Genomic DNA, 22,451 nt, shown 5'->3' on the forward strand with positions numbered 1-22,451 from the left:
CCGCCCCCGTCATCTGTCCACATCCAGCACCCTCTGCGCCCCGCCTCTTTTATCCCGACGCCCCGCCCCTCAATAGCCACGCCCCGTTCCTCAGGCCTGTCCCGCCCCTCCCGCCTTCCAGGCCCGCCCCGACGCAGCGGGGGCCCGCCCTTTTCCTTTCCAGCCTATCAGGAGAAGGCCGCCCTTGGCGCTGACCAATGGGAGTGGCGGGCGGTGCGCCCCGCCCCGCGCCTGCGTCGGGCTAAATGTTGTCCCGGCTCCAGCCCCGCGCGGGTGTCGGCCATGTGGCGCTGCAGCGGGCGGGGGGTGCTTGGCGTACTGCGGAACCTACGACGCAGGTGAGGCGCGGCGGGCGGGCGGGCGCCGGGCCCGGGCGGGCTGGGGGTGCGGCCGTAGGCGTCTCCCCGTGCCAGCGTCCAGGGTTGCAGCTCGGCATCCCAAGGCCCGGCGCCCAGCTGGGGAACGCGCAGGCCCGACAGGGGTCCTGGCCCCGGGGGAAGCGCGAGGAGGGGCCCCTGTCCAGACCCGGGCTGCAGGAGTGACTTCCCCAGGTGGGTGGTCTCGGGCGAGTCACTGCCGTGGGTTTTAAGGCATGTAATGAAAGTAAGTGGCGGTTTGTGGTCAGCGTTAATAGGTTTGCTCACATTTCATTGTTACGAGGAGCAGAGTCCTTAGGACACCAGGACTCCAACGTGCCGTGCTCTCTGAGTCTGCTGTGCTCTCAGTAAAATGGTCGCTTCCTGGAATTGAATTTGGGGAAAAAGAAGACAAAAAACGTTTAGTTGTCATGCTAATCCCCCAATCCTTACTTGATTTATGGTGCAGTTTTGGTACTGTTACCGCAGGTGAGGAAACACGGGATGTGGTTGTTGGGAATCCCTTAATGACCCCTATGGAGACTTCAAATTTGGCAGCAGAAACATTAATCTTATATGTAGGATGTTACCAGAAGGTATATGGGGGAAGCCTTAGTATTGCCCCTCAAGGCCTTCATAATATTGTTGGTGATAAATAACTTCTTAAATTTCTCTGTCCCACAACTCCAGAGTTTGCTTAATCAGTGAGAAAGTATTGGTTGAGGATGCTGTGATGGAAAGAGGCCATTATGACATGAGAAGGAAAATTTGTATTATAATTATTTATGGATATGTACAAATAAAAGGTTTTCAACATTTAATTATTAATATTTTGAAGCTCCTGCTGAGTTGAGTAAAAGATTATTAAAATGAAAGGAATTTTACCAGACATTAAATTTCCAGAATGTGCAATATTTAATTTTTCTGTAGTTAATAATCTTTACTACATTTTCATTATGTTCTGAATTGTGTTAGCCAAGTCATTTTCCTGCACATCATTTGACTTTGATGACTTTCCTTACATACTACAGGACACACCACGAGGTGTGGAGATGGAGCGGTCACCTGGCTTGTGAGAGGGCCCTGCAGTATAAAGTGGGGGAGAAGATCCATGGGTTCACCATAAACCAGGTACAGTCCATCAGCTCTTTACGAGTTAGTGTATGTCACAGATAGGACATCTGTTGGCTCTGAAGGTCCATCAGAGTCAACACTGGGGTTTTTGCTCTGTGTCCCTGGGCCCTGGCACAGCACCTGTTTGGTGGTGGCTGCTCAGCCAGGCAGAGCTTGCAGATGGCGCGATCCCCAGTCCCTTCCCTGTGCCCCTTGAGGCCTGACATCTGTTCAGAGTCTGGAAAGTAGCACTACTAGCAGGGTCTTTGTCACCTAACACACTCATATTTCTGCAGCCACACCTGGCGATTTCCTCTGAGTGTGATCTGCAAAGACTCCGTGCCCTGTGTCTGTTCGGTCAGGTTTTGCCAATAGTTTGCTGTAAACTTAACAGAAACTTTCTTTTCTGAGCTATTTGGATTTCAGAGTTATAGGGAAGAAAAAGATCATGGGCTTATGTTTATGTTAAAATATATTCATTTGTTTCTTGCTTTGTTTTATTGCATAAACCTTTCACATTGCTTTTTTATTTAATAGGATAATCAAAGAATATGTACTTGAAGCCTGTGGGTGGCTGGTGGCTGTTGATGCTGTAATACACGTAGTCACAGCTTATGAACTGAACACTCACAGGCAGCTGAAGCTCAAAGCCTGGCTCAGTGATCATCTTAGAAATGCCAAGGTGGAGAGGAGGGGTTTGTGGAGGTGGTGGCATTGAGAAAGAAGGCCATCACTCCCTCAGCAGGGCCATGGGGGTGTTCAGGCAAGGTCTGGGCATGGTGAGCTACGAAGCCCGTCTGAGCATTTGCAGAGTCCCTTGAAAGCCATGCAAAGAAATTTGGACTTATAATACACATTACTGTTAACAAGGACCATTTTGGAGTGTGGATTATTTTCCTTTATTTTTAAATTGTATGGAAACTTATTTCGTGATAGATAAACCATGCTTCTTGTTTGAGAAGTAGTTACTATGAAAGCTGTTTCATGTATTAGGCAGACATTTCACTGTATCTGCCGATTTTGAATACGTTGATCCTCTATTATAAAGTATAGTACACTTGTAAACGTAAGTAATTTAACAGCTGTAAATTATGCAGTTGTTAGCAGACCACTATATGCATGTCATTTGTGTGGCAAGGCTCCTAGATTGGGCTAACAAGACCCGAGGTCTCAGCTTCGCTGAGAGCTAGTTGTGTGAGGATAGGCAGGTGACGTTCAGGGCCCCGGGATGAAGGATGGGCGATGAGTGATGTCAACACAGCGACATGTTGTGTAGCTCAAGGAAAGAGGCGGCTGACAGGTGAGAAGACAAGACAATTTCTTGAATGCTAAGGACTGTGGACCCTTAAATTGGGGACTTATAGGGAAAGAGGTAGTCCCTCACCCTGGAATTGAGGATTTGTTTATTTTCATTGGGACGTTTTTACCCTCCTGGCCCCTGACACTATTCTAGAACCCAGCCCCAGTACACCACTTGATTGCTCATCCTAAGTGCGAGGGGGTAAAGGTTACCCTGGGAGCATCCTACCAACGTCACAGGCTCATCGGTTCTAGCCTCTTCCTCCCTGCAGGCTGTCCTGAGCGCTGAAGGAGGTAACAGTGGAAAGGCAGGCGGCAGCAGCAGGCAGTCAGCCGAGCAGTGCTGCGCGGGACGAGTGGTGCTGTGAGGGCTGAGCCGTGCTGCGCGGGACGAGTGGTGCTGTGAGGGCTGAGCCGTGCTGCGCAGGACGTGTGGTGCTGTGAGGGCTGAGCCGTGCTGCGCAGGACGAGTGGTGCTGTGAGGGCTGAGCCGTGCTGCGCAGGACGAGTGGTGCTGTGAGGGCTGAGCCGTGCTGCGCAGGACGAGTGGTGCTGTGAGGGCTGAGCCATGCTGCGCAGGACGAGTGGTGCTGTGAGGGCTGAGCCATGCTGCGCAGGCCCAGCTGTATGGGACAAGCGGTGCAGTGCGGGGAAAGCGGGGCTGTGTGGGCTCTGCACTGTGTCACAGAGAGGACAGGTGCCAGGGAGAAGCTGTGTCTGAATTCTGTGCAGCTTATCCCATCAGCCTACCCTCAGTCCCACCTGCCAGTGGGGATGCAAATACCTTCCTGTGATGTCTCCAGACAAGGCCTAGCAGATGAGTGCGCTCAGAACAAGGAGCACATTCCCAGCAGCCTTTCCACCTTTGTAGGGTAGAGACTTGAACAAGGCAGTTCTGTCTCTTTCAGGTCTGACCTGCTGGCTTCCTGGCAGCGGGACAGCCAGTTCTCTCAGTGTGTTAAGGTGACCATTTGAATGCCATTCTGGCAGGGTCAGCTCTCACATTGCCATTCCTGACCCAGGTGACATCTGTTCCTGAGCTGTTCCTCACGGCAGTGAAGCTCAGCCATGATGACACAGGAGCAAGATACTTACACCTGGCCAGAGAGGACTCAAACAACCTGTTCAGGTGGGGGCGCTGCAGGGCCATGGTCTGAGCCCTGTGCAGGTGGGGGCGCTGTAGGGCTGTAGTCTTAACACCTGTTCAGGTGGGGGTGCTGCAGGGCCGTGGTCTGAGCCCTGTGCAGGTGGGGGCGCTGTAGGGCTGTAGTCTCATACCTGTGCAGGTGGGGGCGCTGCAGGGCCGTGGTCTGAGCCCCGTGCAGGTGGGGGCGCTGTAAGGCTGTAGTCTCACACCTGTGCAGGTGGGGGTGCTGCAGGGCCGTGGTCTGAGCCCTGTGCAGGTGGGGGCGCTGCAGGGCCGTGGTCTGAGCCCTGTGCAGGTGGGGGCGCTGTAGGGCTGTAGTCTCATACCTGTGCAGGTGGGGGCGCTGCAGGGCCGTGGTCTGAGCCCCGTGCAGGTGGGGGCGCTGTAGGGCTGTAGTCTCACACCTGTTCAGGTGGGGGTGCTGCAGGGCCATGGTCTGAGCCCTGTGCAGGTGGGGGCGCTGTACGGCTGTAGTCTCACACCTGTTCAGGTGGGGGCGCTGCAGGGCTGTGGTCTGAGCCCTGTGCAGGTGGGGCCGCTGCAGGGCTGTGGTCTGAGCCCTGTGCAGGTGGGGGCGCTGTAGGGCTGTAGTCTCACACCTGTTCAGGTGGGGGCACTGTAGGGCTGTAGTCTCACACCTGTTCAGGTGGGGGCGCTGCAGGGCCGTGGTCTGAGCCCTGTGCAGGTGGGGGCGCTGTAAGGCTGTAGTCTCACACCTGTGCAGGTGGGGGCGCTGCAGGGCTGTGTTCTGAGCCCTGTGCTGGTGGGGGCGCTGTAGGGCTGTAGTCTCACACCTGTGCAGGTGGGGGTGCTGCAGGGCCCTGGGATGTTTGTGTTCAGAACATCCTCCATATAGGAGGCAGCTTGACCGACACCTCACTAATATATTGTTCCTCACTGCATGAGTTTATGTCTTCATCTAAATACAATAACATTTTATAGTCTGAATTAGTGATTTCATACATTTTAGTTAGAAACACTTTGTTGAAAGATTGTGATGTTAAAACATTTACTTCTACTCACCTGAGGCAGTGCATGCCAAGGACTGTACTGGGCAGTATTGAGCTTCACCGCCCTTCACCTCTTCTCTTTTCTGGCCCTCAGTGTGCAGTTCCGCACAACCCCCATGGACAACACCGGCGTCCCACATGTTCTTGAGCATACAGTCCTCTGTGGCTCTCAGAAATACCCATGTCGAGACCCTTTCTTCAAAATGTTAAACCGGTCATTATCCACTTTTATGAACGCCTTCACAGGTACGCCGTCCTGCTGCCGAGTCCCCGTTGGGTCTGCCAGGCACAGTTACTGGTTCAAAACAATTTTCTTTTGGGAATATTGCTACAGCATTGGGCCTCTGTAGCATTACCCTGAATGTCGATGTTGTGCGAGCTTTACTTTTAGTAAGTGAGGAGAGGGACAGGCTGGTGGCAGGAACTTTGCATTCTGTGGGGAGGGAAATCAGAAAGCAGATTCAATCTGGGCGGGATGAGCTTGTCTCCCGACGATGTGACAATCTCAGGGGAACCTGGGCTGTATAGATGGTCACTGAGGAATTAGCACAGGCACCTGTCAAGTGCAGACCCTGACTTGGTCTGGGAAAGGCGGGATTCAGGGTGGTGGCCAGGCGCAGCCCTGGTGTGGGTCTGGAGCCCAGGTCACTACCTTCCCCCTGTGGGCAGTTACACTCACGGTCCTGGGAAATGAGAATTAAAGGTAAATGATTTGTACGAACCAGTCGTATTTAAAACTTTGCTTTTCATTTTTGCCCAGCTAGTGACTATACTCTGTATCCGTTTTCCACACAAAACCGCAAGGATTTTCAGAATCTCCTCTCTGTGTATTTGGATGCAACCTTCTTCCCGTGCTTGCGGGAGTTGGATTTCTGGTATGTAAAGAGTAACTAATTGATTCAGACGTCAGTGCTAGAATTGGTATCATCTTACAATTGTTTGTCGTTATTTAGGCAGGAAGGATGGCGATTAGAACACGAGGATCCCAGTGACCCCCAGACGCCCTTGATCTTTAAAGGAGTTGTCTTTAACGAGATGAAGGGCGCATTTGTAAGTTTTCTTCCTTACGTGTGTAAAATACTGAAATATGGTTACATTTGGAAGGTAGTTGACCTTCAGTTATTTAATGTTTGCATCTTAGGAAGTAACTTCTTGAGTTGGCTGAGCTCAGACCATGAGCAGACGCCCAGGACAGCAGGCCGAGCTGCCCGCAGTCCCAGAGCCTCTGACCAGCAGTTCTGGCTATGCCTGGGATACGTGGCTTTGGGTGGCGGTCGCAGCGGGCCTTCGAGATAAACTCTATCTTCATGCTGGTCTCCCCCACTCCCGAGAGTGCACTGGGCTTTCCCTGGGGCTCTGGGGCAGGCTGGGAAATGCAGGCCGGGGTCCAGCTCCTATGTTCGGCCAGACTCTAGAGAAGTTTGTGGAGAAATGCAAAACTGTCACTCTTCCCAGTAATTTTTTGTATTTTGTTATGAAAAGTATCATTCAGAAAATATTAATGGTAGTGTGTAGTCATGGATTGAGTTAACTAATAAGTAACTATTTTTATAATGCCTTGGTTTTACTGTATGAATACACAGATGCAGATACCTACAGAATCATAAAAACCCACAGTCAGAAGCCTCATGAACTTGGGAGTAGAGAGGGTCTTGAGACCGTGTTTCTTTACTATGAGAACTGCTGTCTAGGCCAGTGCCCCATGTCCCCTTATGACTCTGAGGACCTGCCTGGTCTGTCCAGAGTCTCTGCAGTGTGGGGTGACCTGCACACACAGCTCTGCTGCCTGCATCCTGCAGCCCCTTTCAATGGAAAACTATTTCTTATCCTTTTATACTTAATTTCGTTGCCTTTCTCCATGACCCTGTCTTCAGACTGAGTTGTGTGACTCCCCGCCTGCCCTGCAGCTGGATGAACAGAAGGACACCTTCTGCCTAGCTGTGGGAGATTGCTCACCCAATCTGTGTCAAAAAATATGTTTTCTTGCTCTTCCAAGAGAGCCAAGCCTTGGGTGCTATGCACAGATTGTGAGTAAGTTGAATGTCATGTTCAACAACACCTGCCTGGGGTCCTTGCTTCCTTGTTCATCATTAGGATGGTTCCCTTTGCGAGGCCTTATAGGTGTATGCTCCAGAGTGTGACTGCTTTGATGGGCTGTAATGATGTGTGTGTATTCACTTATTTTCTTGCAATTTCAAGACAGACAACGAGAGGATATTCTCACAGCACCTTCAAAACAGACTCCTTCCTGACCACACGTACTCTGTGGTGTCGGGTGGGGACCCGCTGTGCATCCCGGAGCTCACGTGGGAGCAGCTTAGACAGTTCCACGCTACTCACTATCATCCAAGTAATGCTAGGTAACGCTGCGTTTGACAGTTGAATGGTGGATTTTGAAGAGTTGGCTTGTTTGCATTCTTACACTAAGTTGACTTAGCACTTTTCACCTTTAGCAAAGAAATGTTTGCTTAAGACATACGTAAGTGTAGATAGGATTGGTTGCTTCAATTCTCCCGTCTGACTGACTTGAACACTCATTTTAAACATCTGCAGTGGTAACTGGATGCTGCTGTGCACTGGCTGCAAACACAGCCCTCGGAGTCACCCTGGAGGGGAGTCCCGACCTCACCTCCTCACCTCCAGGTCCCAGTTTTGTGACGAATAGAATGGGGTTGTGTGGGGGGCACCACCCGCTAGGACTGGCCCCGCCCTGGGCACGCAGGTGTTGTTAAACAGTGCCTGCGTTTATGAACCTTACCTACTTCTCGGTGCAGTTCTGGTTCCTCATATCGCTAATAATAAAACACTCGTAGTTACATTTACAGATAAATCCTAAGGTCAGATCACATTTGCAAGATTAGTTCATGTGACTCCCCACTACTTAATTACATGGGTATTCTTGCTGAGGTATTTTTGAAATAAATTATAGGTGTCATCATAATCATTTACCCTGAAGTATTTGAATTTGTTATACTGAAACATGAGGATTTTTTTAACACACGATCACATCATAGTCACATTTAACAGAATAAAGCATATTTTCTTAAAACTCCCTACTTCTTATTCTTTTTTTTTTTTTTAGAGGCAGAGTCTCGCTTTGTCGCCCATGGTAGAGCGCCATGCCATGGCGTCACAGCAACCTCCAACTCCTGGGCTTAGGCAATTCTCTTGCCTCACCCTCCCAAGTAGCTGGGACCACAGGTGCCCGCCACAATGTCCGGCTATTTTTTTGTTGCAGTTTGGCCAGGGCTGGGTTTGAACCCACCAGCCTCGGTATATGGGGCCAGCGCCCTACCCACTGAGCCGCAGGTGCCGCCCCCTACTTCTTATTCTATAGTCAAGTTTTCCGTTTGTCTCCCAAATTTCTGATCCAAGTGAGGCCCATGTGTCATGCCTTGTCAGCCCAGGGCCCCCACTCATGGCCTGTGATCATCTGGGACTGTTTGTTTATCTTTATGGTCACATGGCCCCAACTGTGGCCCGTGGGACTTCCTTTCTGACAGTTTGGTTTTGGTCTTCAGTAACTTTGGCTTCTGCACCACATGACCTCCGAGCACCTGCACGCTCAGGCCCTCCCTGCACAGAGGTGCCGCAGGCCAGTCCCCCCGGCTCTGTGACCTCTGACAAATGAGGAAGCCGTTGAGAGACCAGAGTCCTGATGTTAGGGCCGCCACTTGCCAGTGGATTGTCCAGACCCCGTGCTAAAGTAGGTGTCTAAACTCTTGAGTGTAAAGTTTATGAAGGATCTTTCAGACACTAGTTCCTCAAACAGCAACTAACCATACTCAGGCAACGCAGTAAGATAGAGACCAAGCCTGCCATTGTAACCTCCTCTGGTTGAATAATTGTGTTAGTTGAAAATGTGCATAACCCAAAATGAGTAGCCTGAAGTTGACTTTTATGAAGTGCTTTGTCAGTTGGATTATCGTGTTACTCTAGCTAGGGTCATGGAAGCTCTTAACAAATAACTCACTTGCTGTCTGTAATGCCTTTATGATAGATTTAAAGGATTTGCATTGCATTGACTAGTTCTGTACAACTTGTGTTTTGTTTGAACCACCTATACAGTTGAAAGGGCAATCACTTTTATGTGGTGTTTACAGTTAAACTAAGTGAAAACACAACACACCCCCCTTTGATGTTGGCACCAGGGTGGAAACAGGTTGTTTGTGGCTTTAGCCGCTCCGCCCAGGCCTCCCTCAGCCCCCATGGACACCGGCATCTGCAGGTGGGGCTGAGGCCCAGGTACACTGCCTCTTGTACCTGCACAGCTCCGATGCAGTGTAACTTGGCAAAGCAGGTACATGAGGGCCCAGCAGCAGTAGGTGACAGCGGGGGACAGCCGTGATGCTGGGCTGCAGGGGATCTCACGGGAATGCTCCTCGCAGGCTCCCAAACTAGTGGGACCTCGGTAACCATGGGAACCTCAGATAAGGGGAGATTACTGTGTACTGTATTTCCTTCATTTCATGCAAAAAGCCCTCACTGTCAATTTCTAATCTTTTAAACTAAAATACACTAACATATTCCCTGAAAATTTTAGGTTCTTCACTTATGGAAATTTCCCATTAGAACAGCATCTGAAACAAATTCATGATGAAGCACTGAGCAAGTTCCAGAAAATCGAGCCCAGCACCGCAGTGCCCGTCCAGAGGCCGTGGGACAGGCCCGTGAGTGCCCGCGTCCCTCCCCTGCGGATGTGCCACGCCGCATGCTGGAGTAGGCCTTTAAGACGCTGCTCAGTCTGGGAGAGCTTTTCAGGCTAGACAATGGCTCTTTGCTTTCAAAGAAAGTTAACTTAGTGAAAACCTTTCTTGAGCCATTCTGTAAATCCTAATAATCTACAGTAGTTGAAAACCTTTCTGACTCTGCACCTGCTTAAAGTGTTGTGTCGTTTTGCAGAGGGAATTCCAGATAACTTGTGGCCCGGACCCCTTTGCTGCAGACCCCTCTAAGCAGACAACGGTCAGCGTCAGCTTCCTCTTACCAGAGTGAGTATGTGCAATTCAGGCACATATGGGCTGGACAGCAGGGGATAGTGTCCAGGCTAGAAAGGCAAGAGGTGAATTCTACAGTCAAGTATAAATTACAACATAGTTAGGACTGAGTGAAGCGGGGTCCGAGAACAGAGAACAAAGTGTCAAGGTGTTTAATAACATCTGAAAATCATTTGCAGTAGCCATCAGGAAAAGACGTAATTTACATACTTACTGCATTTTAAAGCTTTCTTCCTATAGAGAAGGGAGTGGCTGCCATGGGGCAGCAGTTGTGAGTGTTTTTGAGGTCATGGTTCCCTTTCAGTGTGAGAATGATGCTATGAATGCTCACCTTGGGAAAAACATACCATGTGTAAAACTTTGTGATACTAGATCGTGCCTTGAAGTTGGTCAGGAAAGGAAGACAGCAGCTCTTCCTGCCAGCGTGGTCTGTGCCGTGGTGGCTGTCACCTGTCACCTCCCTGTACAGGGCTGGTGTCGTAGCTACCACTGAAGTAGTGTCTGTGAAAGTACATGGCCCACTGTCGTGTGATAAGCATTTGATATGCAGCTGAATTTATTTGGGGACCACAACAAAGTCCAGGATATTAAAAGGTTCTCTTTTGCCCATATGATTATGAAAATAAATGTGAAACACAAGTATGGAGATGAAAGTTATTTAATAATGAGTTTAGATGGCTGTAGAAACACACAGGGACCAACCGTCTTCCCTCTGTTCTCCTCCTCTCCTTCCCATCTGCTCCACTGAAGTATCACTGACATCTTCGAGGCCTTCACATTGAGCCTTCTGTCTTCACTGCTGATTTCTGGGCCCAATTCTCCCTTCTACAAAGCCTTGATTGAGTCTGGGCTCGGCACAGACTTTTCTCCTGACGCTGGGTAAGTGCTGCTCTTAGCGGGGACCAGATGGGTGTGACTTTGCACCCCCTTTTCTGACCCTGGATGACGGTGTGTGGTTGTTAAATTGTGAAGTAGAGGCTGGGGTGCTGCTGAACATCCTCAGTGCTGGGGGGACAGCCCCAGACAGGACTCCCTGGACTGTGCTGTGTCACGGTCCAGTGCAAGCTGTTTGGTTGCTGAGAAAAATTTTTGGGCAAAAAAGGTGAAAACAAGGACAATTGTGCCAAGTTCTCAGAATGTCTTAACTGCTGCTTGTTTTAAAAGTTAGTTCATTAAATGTTCTTAAAAGTTTTAAGATTTTTGTTAAACTCAGCAGTTCTCTAGTTTTAGATTAATTTTCCTGTGACTCAAGTGTTTACATTCTAGTGTGACCAGCGTATCTGAGAACACGGCTTCAGTGGCTTAGTGGCAGTCGGGGGCTGAAAGTTCTCTGTCCCAGCCTCACGCGCAGCCCATTACGGTGCCATGAGCACCCGGGAATCCTCCCATCATCTGTGTTCCAGATACAATGGCTACACGAGAGAGGCGTACTTCAGTGTCGGCCTCCAGGGCATTGCAGAGAAGGACATTGAGACGGTCAGAGCCCTGATAGACAGGACGCTGGATGAAGCGGCCCAGTAAGTCGGCTGGTTTAGTGATTTCCCTGTCCCCATGCATCCTGCTGCATTAGGAGGTGGGGGGCCGGGAGGGAGTTCGCCGGTACTCGGCCCTCCCTGGGTAAAGCCTGTGTGTTCATCTTCAGTGTTATCTGTCTCTGCTGCCTTCCAAAGCTGTTTTCTTTTCCATGTCTTAGCTCCTCACTATGTTCTACAGGAAAGGATTTGAAGATGATCGGATCGAAGCTTTACTTCATAAACTGGAGGTACAGATGAAGCATCAGTCCACCAGCTTCGGGCTGACCCTGACATCGGTGTGTTGTTTCATGGTGCTTTTCGGGGGGGGGGGGGGGGGGGGGGCTTTTTTTTTTTTTTGTAGAGACAGAGTTTCACTTTATCACCCTCGGTAGAGCGCCATGGCATCACACAGCTCACAGCAACCTCCAACTCCTAGGCTTAAGCGATTCTCTTGCCTCAGCCTCCCGAGTAGCTGGGACAACAACGCCCGGCTATTTTTTTGTTGCAGTTCGGCCGGGCCGGGTTTGAACCCGCCACCCTCGGTATATGGGGCCGTCGCCTTCCTGACTGAGCCACAGGTGCTGCCCGGGGGGGGGGCTTTGTTTTCTGAACCTGCACTTAATGGGTCTCGACAGCATTGAAAATACAGATTTATACTGATGATGCTTTTCATTTGAACCTTAAAAGTTACACTGTTTTGCATCAGATATAAATTTACTTATTTAGTTTCATGATACTTTGTCTTTTTATTAGCTTACTTAATTGGCTTTTTGATATTTTATTCCTGTGTTTGAAACAGATTCACACAGTATACTTTGAGTGGGGAGGGATTTATGATAGATAACTGGTAATTTGTTGGTAATTGCATCTTCTAAAAATAATTAAAACTTCTGCTTTTTATTTTGTTAGGACAAAGCAGGGTTTTAATGGGTTTGTTTTTTATTTTATCCTACTAAACAATGACTTAATTATTGTTGTAGTCAATCACCTCTGGTGTTTTTAAATACAGAAGCTAGGATGTTAGTAAAGCATGGCCCTTAGAGGTTTCCTGGGTAGCAGGCAGCTCTGGTGCAGCCCGCTATGACCGTAACCTTCTCCTCCAGTGTGTGGCCTCCTGCTGGAATCACGACGGGGACCCCGTGGAACTCCTCAAGTTGGGAGACCAGTTGGTTAAATTCAGGCAGTGCTTAGAGGAAAATCCAGACTTTTTGAAAGAAAAAGTAAAACGGTATTTTAAGGTAAGAAAGTTGGAAAATTTATTTTTATAATTTTGGAGTTGAATTTTATAACGATGGAAAAAATGTTAGGATGTAATTTATGTAAGTAAGTCAATTTCTGTTAATACATAGATGACAATTACTGATTTTCTAATTAAAAATTCAAATGCTTACCTTGAATTTTTTTTTATTCTAATGCAAGTTGGCAGTTGGTTTTTTATATCTGTGTGCCTTTTTATACACGAACATATGTATGAATAAAACATCTGCGTATATTTTCCTAGTTTGTTAATAGAAGAATAATGTGAAGCGGGGAGCAGTCACCCTCGTGTGATGAGCACGCCGGCCGTTTTGGGGTTGAGTCCTTTGACGTGTGCTCACTGGTTTCCCAGGATCTGCAGGCACTCGGCTGGCTGTGTGTTCCCTGCTACACGCTCATCAGCGTGATAGAACTTTTTAGCAGGTGTTACTGTGTCGGAGAGATTGTCATCTGCTCTGTATATTTGACCTACGTTTTCTCTAAGTTCTAAATTATTTTGCGTAAAATTTCTCTTAGATTCCTAGTCTCACCTCTCTTTGTAGTGGTGTTACTAGTGAGCATGTCTGGGTGTTCGATTATTGAAAAAAATAAGAGAAGCACATTAAATCACCTGTCATTTACTTTTATATAAAATCAACATCTATTTAGTCCTAATAACTCACAAAGTATTGAATGGAAAATTTAGAGCCTTTTAGAAATTAATAGGATGAGGAACACTAGATTAAAATCTAAGTCAGAAGTCTTATGTTATCTGCAATTTACATTAAAATAAAAGATTTATAATATTTAAAAGTATAAGCCTTCTTATAACTAAGGTGTGACAAAAATGTTGACTATTGATTCATTTATAGTTGAGCCATAGCAAGCAAGATGACAATCCTAGTAACGGTGGCATGTAAACATTATACAGAACATTTCACTGTGTAGTAGCTGTGGTTGTGAGGGTTTTATGCAGCTTATGTACTTTAATCTACAAAACAGTGCTTGCAGTGAGTTCTGTTACCAACATTACTTTAAAAGTAGGAAAACGGAACAGGACCAAGCACATACCCATGGAGGCAGGGCTCCATAGCAGGTTTTAAGAAAATCTTGTTTTCTAAAATAAATAAAAGAAAGTCTTGTTGTAACCTGGCTGCTGTTGCTCGACTGCTGCAGAATAACCAGCACAAGCTGACCCTGTCGATGAGGCCAGATGACAAGTACCACGAGAAACAGGTGCAGATGGAAGCGGAGAAGCTGAAGCAGAAGGTCCAGCCTCTCTCCCTGGAGGACAAGCGGCAGATCTACGAAAAAGGTCTGGGATTTAATTTGTGCTCAGAAACGTCGTAACTGTCACCCAGACCCAGGGAACTTCCTGTGAGTTCATAGTTGGGGTGATTGTTATTTCAACCAGCTGGAATCTACAGGGCGCCGAGAGTGCTGTGTTTTAAGTGGTGGCAGGTGCCATAATGTGCCATAGATTTGGGCATGTCACAGTGCATGTTGGATTGCCTGGTGAGCAGAGAGGCCAGTGTCAGCTGCTGCCCAGAGCTGTCCTCAGGGCGTGAAGGGTCTGTGCTGCCCACTGACCCCTGGGGTTGGCCTGGGACATTCATAGGTGGGCGGTGCACCTGCTCATGTGGTGATGTATAGTGGGTAAGGGAGCGTTGTGTAGGGGGACAGGGGCAGCAGGAGTTTGGCCAGGCAGTGGGAAGGAAGGCCTGGAATACAAGGTGGGGACACAGATGCTTCACAGTCAGGTCACCAGAGTGCGGGGTCATAAACAGGGTTGCATTGGCCATGGTCAGCAGGGTCACGGTGACAGGATTCAGCAGGTCGTGGTGACAAATGCAGCAGGTCAGGGTGGTGACACTCAGTGGATCAGGGGTGGTGACACACAGCGGGGTCAGGGTGGTGACACTCAACGGTGTCAGGGGTGGTGACACGCAACGGGGTCAGGGTGGTGACACGCAGCAGGTCAGGGTGGTACCACTCAGCAGGGTCAGGGTAGTGACAGGCAGCGGGGTCAGGGGTGGTGACACGCAGCGGGGTCAGGGTGGTGACACTCAGCGGGTCAGGGGTGGTGACATTCAGCTGGGGTTGAGCAATGAGATTCGGCAGGGTCATTGTGGTGACATTCAGCAGGTTACGGTGGTGGTATTGGGAATGGTTTTGAGGAAAATTAGAGAAGCCAGAGAGAGAAAATTGTCAAAAGCAATTAGAAACATAAGCGTGACAAGAGCTGAAGCTGGGATGGTGGGAGTGGGAGGGTCAGGACCTTGCCAAAGCCGGTGGAGGGTCCCAGGGCAGGAGCCAGGGGAGCTCTCCAGCTAGGGTGTGGCCCTCTGCAAGGACACATCTGCAGACTGATTCAGGACTGTCTCCAGACTGTATGAAAAACTTGAGCAAATCAGTAATGTGAAAACAGCTATTTAAAATGACAGGGAAGTATTTTGGTAGGTACATCATCTAAAAAGATACTCTAATGGCAAATTAGCACATAAATCATTACTTATGTGGGAAATAATCTCATTATTTTCTCAGGGAAATGCAACATTTATTTAAAAAGTGCAAATCAAAGCTATGATCATGTATAATTACCCAGTAGATACAAGAGTTACTTGAAGACATACTGCTTGTACCAGGTACCCGTCGTGTGAAAGACGGGAGCTTGTCCATTGCTGGTGGGAGAGCACAGTGGTGTGAAGACTGCACTTGGGGAGTCAGTTTCCTAGTGTCTGGGTGCTGACTCCGCTCTCCTGTTATTTACCCAAGAGCAATGACAACCTCTACCCACAATGGGATCATTGCAAATGTCCATCAACATGCACAGCCATACAAAGAAATACTAGTCAGTTATAAGCAGGAGCAGAGTAGTAATGAACTCCACATTGATGCCTCTGAGAAGCAAACTGAGGCCGAGTGGAGTGAGCCAGACTCAGGAGAATGAGTCCGTCTGTGCGGAAACATGGGCGGGCACACCGTGGGCAGAGGGCCACTCAGCAGCTGCTGGCACCCAGGGGTGGGGTGGGGTATCCTGGAGGGCCCTGGACTGCTGGGGTTTGGGGCAGGTTGGAGTGTATCCAGGGATCTTGTTGCACAAGGACTGTTCAGGCCTGTCCTTACAATCCTGCTCTGGCCCCTTGAGTCCTCCTTTCCAGATTGTGATTGGCGAATGATTTCCTGAGGGGGAGCTGCCTCCCTCTCATTGAATCAATAGAAACATGGTTTTAAGCATTGCTAGGATGTATGACATTTATGAAATTACATTAAGCATTTTGCTGAAATAAGTGAAAATGCAATAATAGAAAATAAGTGAAATCATTCAATTTCAGTCCATCAAGAACTGGTTTGAAAACTCTTACAAATAAATTTAATCTGTCTAGTATACATTTTCAAAGGGTGGTGGGGAAACTGCTGGCGACACACCACCTCTCCCCATAAAAATGCTTTTCTGAAATAAGCAAGAATCAGAAGGACCACTGACTGAGCAGACGTGCTGTGTCCAGTTCCAGCCTGCTGGGGACAGCAGGGACCTTAAAACTGCAGCCCTGAGGTGCCTTCGCTGGCCGGATGGCTGACTATGAGTGCAGGGAGGTGCCTAGAACCTTCGGCTGTAGCACTGACCACCATGCTTTTCCCGGATCTTTCTAGGTCTGGAATTACGTGCTCTGCAGAGCCAGCCTCAGGATGCCTCTTGCCTGCCGGCGTTGAAGGTGTCGGACATTGAGCCCACCGTGCCTGTCACCGAGCTGGACGTGGTCCTGGCAGGTCTCTGTCCTCTTCATGGGTGCTGGGTCCCTTGTTGACACGACCTACCAGTCTCCACAGGAAGAGCAGAGCCACATTTTAGATGTTTTCCCTGAAATATCTGAGCGTCCCCAGTCATTACAGTGCTGCTCCCCGCCCCCCCAATGTCTTGTGACTTTTCTTGAGTTTAGTGATGGTGGCGTTCCTCCCGGAGCCCCTGTCTGCTCCTCTGAATGGAGCTGGGAGGGAGTCCAACGAGGCTTTGGGCTGGGCCGTGGCTGTGGTTAGTGCACTTTTAAAGTCACCAGCGTCCTCTGAGTTGCTGTCAGTGCAGGGATAGGAAGTGCCTCACAGGTGTAAGTGTTGGCGGTCCCAGGGTGGATGGCAGGCTGCAGGCCTCTCTCCCCCTGGCTGTGCCCTCAGTGTTCACACTGCCTGCCGGGCACTGCTGTCTCTTACTGAGCTGATGGGGCAGAGTTCAGACCGTGTCCCAGTGTTGCTGGTTCCTGTGGAGAGTCCCCAGCCTGCCTTCTGTGTTTCCACAGTGGTTGTGTCCCCATGTCTGATTTGTTTGTGTACACACACACTTGTGTCTCTGTGCGTGTGTGTGTGTATGCAAGCAAGCGGAATCTTTCTTCTGGAAATCAGGGTTCACATCCCACCAGTCTTTTAATGCCCCACAATTTTTATTTAATGGTGAATTTCCTTAATGTACATTAGAAGAACAGTGAAGGTGAGTCCGTCATCAGTAGCTGACTGAACCCTCCTCTGGCTCAGGACATGTCCCAGCCTGGCAAGGCCTGGCTGTCCCTACAGGCACTGGAGTCATCTAGGGCAGCACCAGGGCCTTGGGCAGGAGTGTAGGGCCCAAGGAGGGGACCTGGTGGGGAAGGAAGGGGTTTGGATGGGCAAGACGGTAGGGTTGGTGTCTCAGGCTGATGCTGGGTGAAGGTGGGTGAGGTAGAGAGAATGGGGCACCCCTGTGGCCATCACTGATCTGAAACTAGGAGAGCAGGGCCTCTGTTCCCCCTTTCTCATCTTCAGAAAGTGAGGGTTACTTTAGCAATGACTGTTGCAGGCTTTTTAAATCATAATGGAGGTATAGCAGGGAAATGTATATGGCCTATGCCAAGTGAATGGATTTTTTTTTGTTTTTTGCTGGTACAAGTTTCAAACCTTCATCCTTAAGAGCAGTAGCATTATCTCCTAAATATTAAAAATGGTTAATGTCATGCTGGTAAAGCCATCAAGGCCTCTGTGTTTCCAGCTGGAGACACCCCCATCCAGTACTGCGTGCAGCCCACCAACGGCGTGGTGTACTTCCGGGCCTTCTCCAGCCTGAACTCGCTGCCCAGGGAGCTGCGCCCCTACGTACCCCTCTTCTGCTATGTCCTCACCAAGTAGGTGTCAGATTTGCTTGTGAGACCCCGCACATGTCTGTGTGGGACGAGTGTGTACTTTATAAATGTGTATGTGTGGTTCTAACACGTTTGTAGTAATGACCATTTAGTGGATCAGTTTTCAAAATTACAGAATCATGGAGTAAAAATGTAAAATATATTGTGCTGGTAATGTACAATATAATGTATTGGTTTACAATTTTCGTTGTATGAAAATTGTTTTCCTATCACATAACGTTGAAATATGAACCTAGAGCATAAGGTAACGCAGCCCGCCCAGCACAGAGGTGCTGATCTGGTGAGATTTGGGGGAAGACCTCTGTTGACTCAACAGTGTAGTGGCCGCCTGGAGCATCACGCGTGCCCACCCCACTTTGCTTCTCTGAGCCAGTGCTGCCGTTGCTGCTGTGCTCCATACCGGGTGTCTGTGGGTGGGCTGGGGACTGTACCCATGCCCCAGCCCCATGCCCCTTCCCTCAGCCCTGTGTGCATGCCGAGGGTGGCAGAACAAGGCGTGGACAGGACTGTGGGCTTCCCTTCCTGTCCAGGGGCCTGAGGCCATGCAGTGAGCTGGGGTCTGCTGCCCACACCCTGAGCTTCAGCAGCTGCCCTGGTGGGGACGGAGCATGTTGCCCAGGGGATAATGGGCCTCCTGACAGCTCAGAAAGGTTCATTCTTCAGACTCCCCCCGCCCCCCGCCCCCATCACAGATACTTGAGAGCATGAAGTAGGTGTCAGGGTGTGTGGGAGCCTGAGAGTGAGGAAGACTCACAAGCTCAGGCCTGGACGCCCGCACTTCAGAGTTTGATTTTCAGTGCAGACATCACCCTGGTGCCTAGTGGCTGGGTCCTGTGAGGGTCCCAGCTGGCGGATGCTGGTTCCTGCGCAGGGAAGGCTCCTGAGTGCTCCAGAGGGCACATGGCCACCGCTGTCTTGCCTGGTGATCTTTGAAGTGTAAAAAGGGATTTTTTAAGCTGTGGCTAATTTAAGTAACTTGTAATTCAAGATGCATGATTTTGAAAATGTACAGCAAAAGTGCCTTGGGGTTCAGGTAAACTTCTGTCTCATCAGGATGGGCTGCGGTGTCCTTGACTACAGGGAACAGGCCCAGCAGATAGAGCTGAGAACTGGGGGCATGACGGTGTCTCCACACGTGCTCCCCGACGACTCTCACCTGGACACCTATGAGCAGGTAGCGTTTACCCTGCAACACGGTGTGCCACAAAGTTGTCTCCCCAGTGGGTTTTTAGAAATTATTCTGCAATAAATGTTTCCTTTTATGTGTCTTCCATGATTCAGGGTGTTCTGTTTTCATCTCTCTGCCTGGATCGAAACCTGCCGGACATGATGCACCTGTGGGCTGAAATATTCAACAGGTAACTTCGCTTGCACATGACGTTAACTCTCAACTGGATGTGTCCAGAACAGACCGTGCTCGTGTGGGTGGTTGATTTCCTGGCCTGATCTTACTTGTAACTTCCGTGGCCTTGTAGAATCTGAGGTTGTTGAAATGGTCTATAAACATCATAAATCTTCCTTGGTGAAGCAGGGAACATGGGGACCGGGCAGGTCTCCAGGAGTGAATTCTTTTCGTTTCCCATAGCCCGCACCTTGAAGAAGAAGAACGCTTCCGAGTGTTAGTCAAGATGAGTGCTCAGGAGCTTGCAAATGGGATTCCAGACGCTGGGCACCTCTATGCGTCCGTCCGGGCCAGCCGGACCCTCACACCTGCCGGGGACTTGCAGGAGACCTTCAGCGGCATGGACCAGGTGGGCTGCTGCAACAGGGCGTGGCTGGTCTGGCTGAATTAGCCACGTCTCCCAGAGTTGTTCCTGTTCTCTGGGAATAAGTGGCTTATGTCTCACAAAAGGTAACTTTCTAATCAACCACATTTCATGGGGAAACATTTTTCCTTTAACTCACGTTCCTCTTTGTGCCACCCAGCCCTCGACCCTGCTGCCCCAAGCCGGGCCAGGGTTGGGGGCATTTGGTCCTAGGCTCCATCACAGCCTCTGTCCCTGTGATTCTCTGGTCCAGGTGAGGCTGATGAAGAGCGTTGCAGAAATGGAGGATGTCACCCCCGTCCTGAGGACGCTCTCACTCATTGGGACGCATCTCCTGACCTGTGATGACATGAGGTGGGCTCACGACTCACTTCCAAACAGATGTCCTGCAGTTCATCCCATCTTGTCAAGTGTCGGTTTTAGATATTTTTCACTTGAAAATTATATAGAAAGTATTATATATATATTACATAAATTTATCTTCAAGAGAGAGGGAAGCTTGGTAAAGCTGTAGAGTATAGAATGGATTCTAAGCTTCAAATGCTCTTAGAAGCTAAGAAACCATTTTCTATTGGGAAAAAGATCAGTATTTAAGTTCAGTAAAAGTTGTATTAGGTAGGTGGTAGAGAAAGCAAGTTAATTTTATCCTAGATAATAGGTATATTTAAGGCAAATAAATGTTACTTTGGTCCCAAAAGCAAATGGTCTGTAAAGGAGGCCTCAGGGAGAGCAGCAGAGGGACAGACCAGAGTGTAGATCTGTTTATTGCAAAAATAAAATTATCTGATGGTTTGAGGGAGACATCCAGCACCTCGGCCACTCCGCACAGTGCTGCCCATGTCGTGTGTGGTCTCAGCTCCCCGATTCCAAGTTCACTGATGGGGTGTTCAGGGACACTTAGTAGAGGAATGCTGTGTGAGCTGTGTCCTGGCACAGGGTCCTGGCACCATCCTGCTCCGTTTCCAGGGTCTGCAGCAGGTTCTATGGGGCGGCCTGTGGCGAGCACCTACGAGGCCTGGTCAGGCTGCACCCCAGAATCCTGGCAGCTTCCTTCTCCATGAAGCCCGACTCTGCATGTTCACTGTGGGGGATGAAGGGGTAACGTGCAGGGCAGCGGGCGCAGCGCCTGGGCTGGAATATCAGTTTCCTGTCTCCCACTGTTAATCTAACTAACGTAGACTTGGGGGGTAGGGCCAAAAAGAAGAAAAGACAGTAGGCCTCTGTAGCTGACCACCTCCCTGCACTGACCACTCCCCCTACTGACGTAATGCGCGTAGACCTGCCACGCACCACAGGCGGGTGTTGGCGTGTAGGCCCCACCCCTGTGGCGGCCGCTGCCGCGTGCTGTGTGCTGACTGGTCACCCGCAGTCCCTCAGGGTCACCTGCAGGTCGACTACACGGTGCTTTCGCCGTGTTAGTGTCCAAGTGAGTTTTATAGGACAGTGTTTGTGATTCTGTAGAATTTGACAGTTCTACTTTTCATATACTTTTGAGAGCATGGTGAATTTTTGGTGCTTTGTAAAGTGATGTTCTGCTTTTGCAACAGTTCACACTTTCAGACTAGACAGCCCTTCACCCTGTCAGTTTCTGACAGTGGGTCTGAAGGCCTCACTGGCGGGCATTACTGATGCTCTCTTTATTTGCTTTGCCCTTGAGAGGAATGGGGTCGGCTGAGCTGTCTTTGTGTCTCTGGCTGTCCTCAGCTGGGGGCTCAGGGATGTGGACGTCTGTGAGGACATGAAGCCACCGAACGGGGACGGCTGTGCTGTTCCCACATCTGCCTCCTGTTCTTTTTAACATTTTGTACAGAGACCATTTAGTACTTACTTTTTTTTTTATTTATACAAAATGTGATTAGTATGATGAGTTTTTAATAGTGATGGTTTTATGATTCTCTCTAACAGGTGCGCGGTGAATGTGACTCCGCAGCAGAGGCCTCAGGCGGAGCGGGAGGTGGAGCGGTTCCTCGGGGCGCTGGGGCGTGGTAGCAGGGAGCGGAAGCCGGTGCACCTCCATGAGGTTGAGGTAACGCCCACACAACAGAGGTCTTGGGCACCTCCCTGCTGGGCAGGTTACTCAGCGTGTGTGCGTGTATATTAGCCCACTGAGGCCAGATGGTCCAGCAGGCAGGGGACACTGAGGCTCTGGAGGACTAAGAGACCTCCCAGGGTCGGCCTGGTGAGAGGTGGGTTAGCCCTGTGGCCTAGCCTTGACCCAGTGCTCACTTCCTCCTGCTGCTGCTTATGGCAAACAGTGTCCCCGGGGGGTGCGGTGTCATGAGAGCAGCCAAGTGGTCTGAGCATGTCTGTCCTTTTGAGGCTTTGGAGGACACAGGGTGTAAAACCCTTTCACTGTGACGTGGTGGTTCTGGGACTTTGCTCTGGATGAGTTATACCAGTGGCCGTAACCCCAGTGAGTTTGGTTGGCGACAGGTCTCTTTGACTGTCGCCCACAATGTAGCTAGAGAAGCCTCATGTGTCAGAGGAGAAGGGTGACAGTTGTGGATTCTGGTGAGTGCACATCCCTCATCCCATCTGTGGCCTGGTCTCCCTGCCCAGCCTTGCGCTGTGGCCCATGAAAGGGCCTCCCGCCCCTCGGGCCTCTGTCGCAGCCCCTGTGTACACACCGCCACTTGTCTGCAAACAGTTCCATGACTGTAAAGGGCAGGAGGAGGAAAGGAAGTTGAAAACAAGATTTCTTTGTGATATAGGAAGACTTTAACAATCTTTAACACATGAAAACACTTGGTATTTGCACCACGTAAACAAATTGTTATGAGGTCTGAGGATTTTATGACTTGTGCACCTTCTCAGGTGTCTCAGGTGAGTCTTGGGTCTTCTTGTT

General features: G+C 49.7%; 1 protein-coding gene across 3 annotated transcripts in view; it reads left to right on the top strand.

The window, feature by feature from the left end:
- The first annotated feature begins 260 nt into the window (after window positions 1-260).
- PITRM1 (pitrilysin metallopeptidase 1) overlaps window positions 261-22,451 on the top strand; it is a 31,587-nt gene continuing 9,396 nt past the window's right edge. Inside the window, exons 1-21 of one of the 3 annotated variants that reach the window (XM_053573279.1) lie at window positions 261-338; window positions 1,388-1,487; window positions 3,791-3,897; window positions 5,020-5,171; window positions 5,686-5,800; window positions 5,879-5,975; window positions 7,125-7,285; window positions 9,469-9,595; window positions 9,828-9,916; window positions 10,673-10,801; window positions 11,326-11,439; window positions 11,636-11,732; window positions 12,540-12,674; window positions 13,849-13,987; window positions 16,327-16,443; window positions 17,690-17,822; window positions 18,894-19,014; window positions 19,122-19,198; window positions 19,426-19,591; window positions 19,860-19,960; window positions 21,512-21,632. In XM_053573279.1, coding sequence (XP_053429254.1) covers window positions 283-338; window positions 1,388-1,487; window positions 3,791-3,897; window positions 5,020-5,171; window positions 5,686-5,800; window positions 5,879-5,975; window positions 7,125-7,285; window positions 9,469-9,595; window positions 9,828-9,916; window positions 10,673-10,801; window positions 11,326-11,439; window positions 11,636-11,732; window positions 12,540-12,674; window positions 13,849-13,987; window positions 16,327-16,443; window positions 17,690-17,822; window positions 18,894-19,014; window positions 19,122-19,198; window positions 19,426-19,591; window positions 19,860-19,960; window positions 21,512-21,632 — 2,454 coding nt within the window. In that variant the 5' untranslated portion in view covers window positions 261-282. Of the gene's footprint in view, window positions 339-1,387; window positions 1,488-3,790; window positions 3,898-5,019; window positions 5,172-5,685; window positions 5,801-5,878; window positions 5,976-7,124; window positions 7,286-9,468; window positions 9,596-9,827; window positions 9,917-10,672; window positions 10,802-11,325; window positions 11,440-11,615; window positions 11,733-12,539; window positions 12,675-13,848; window positions 13,988-16,326; window positions 16,444-17,689; window positions 17,823-18,893; window positions 19,015-19,121; window positions 19,199-19,425; window positions 19,592-19,859; window positions 19,961-21,511; window positions 21,633-22,451 lie in introns of those variants that run through there. The other 2 variants (XM_053573280.1, XM_053573281.1) reach the window with 2 other exon arrangements.

Source organism: Nycticebus coucang, chromosome 20 (assembly GCF_027406575.1).
Source record: "Nycticebus coucang isolate mNycCou1 chromosome 20, mNycCou1.pri, whole genome shotgun sequence".
In the NCBI taxonomy this organism is placed as follows: domain Eukaryota; kingdom Metazoa; phylum Chordata; class Mammalia; order Primates; family Lorisidae; genus Nycticebus; species Nycticebus coucang.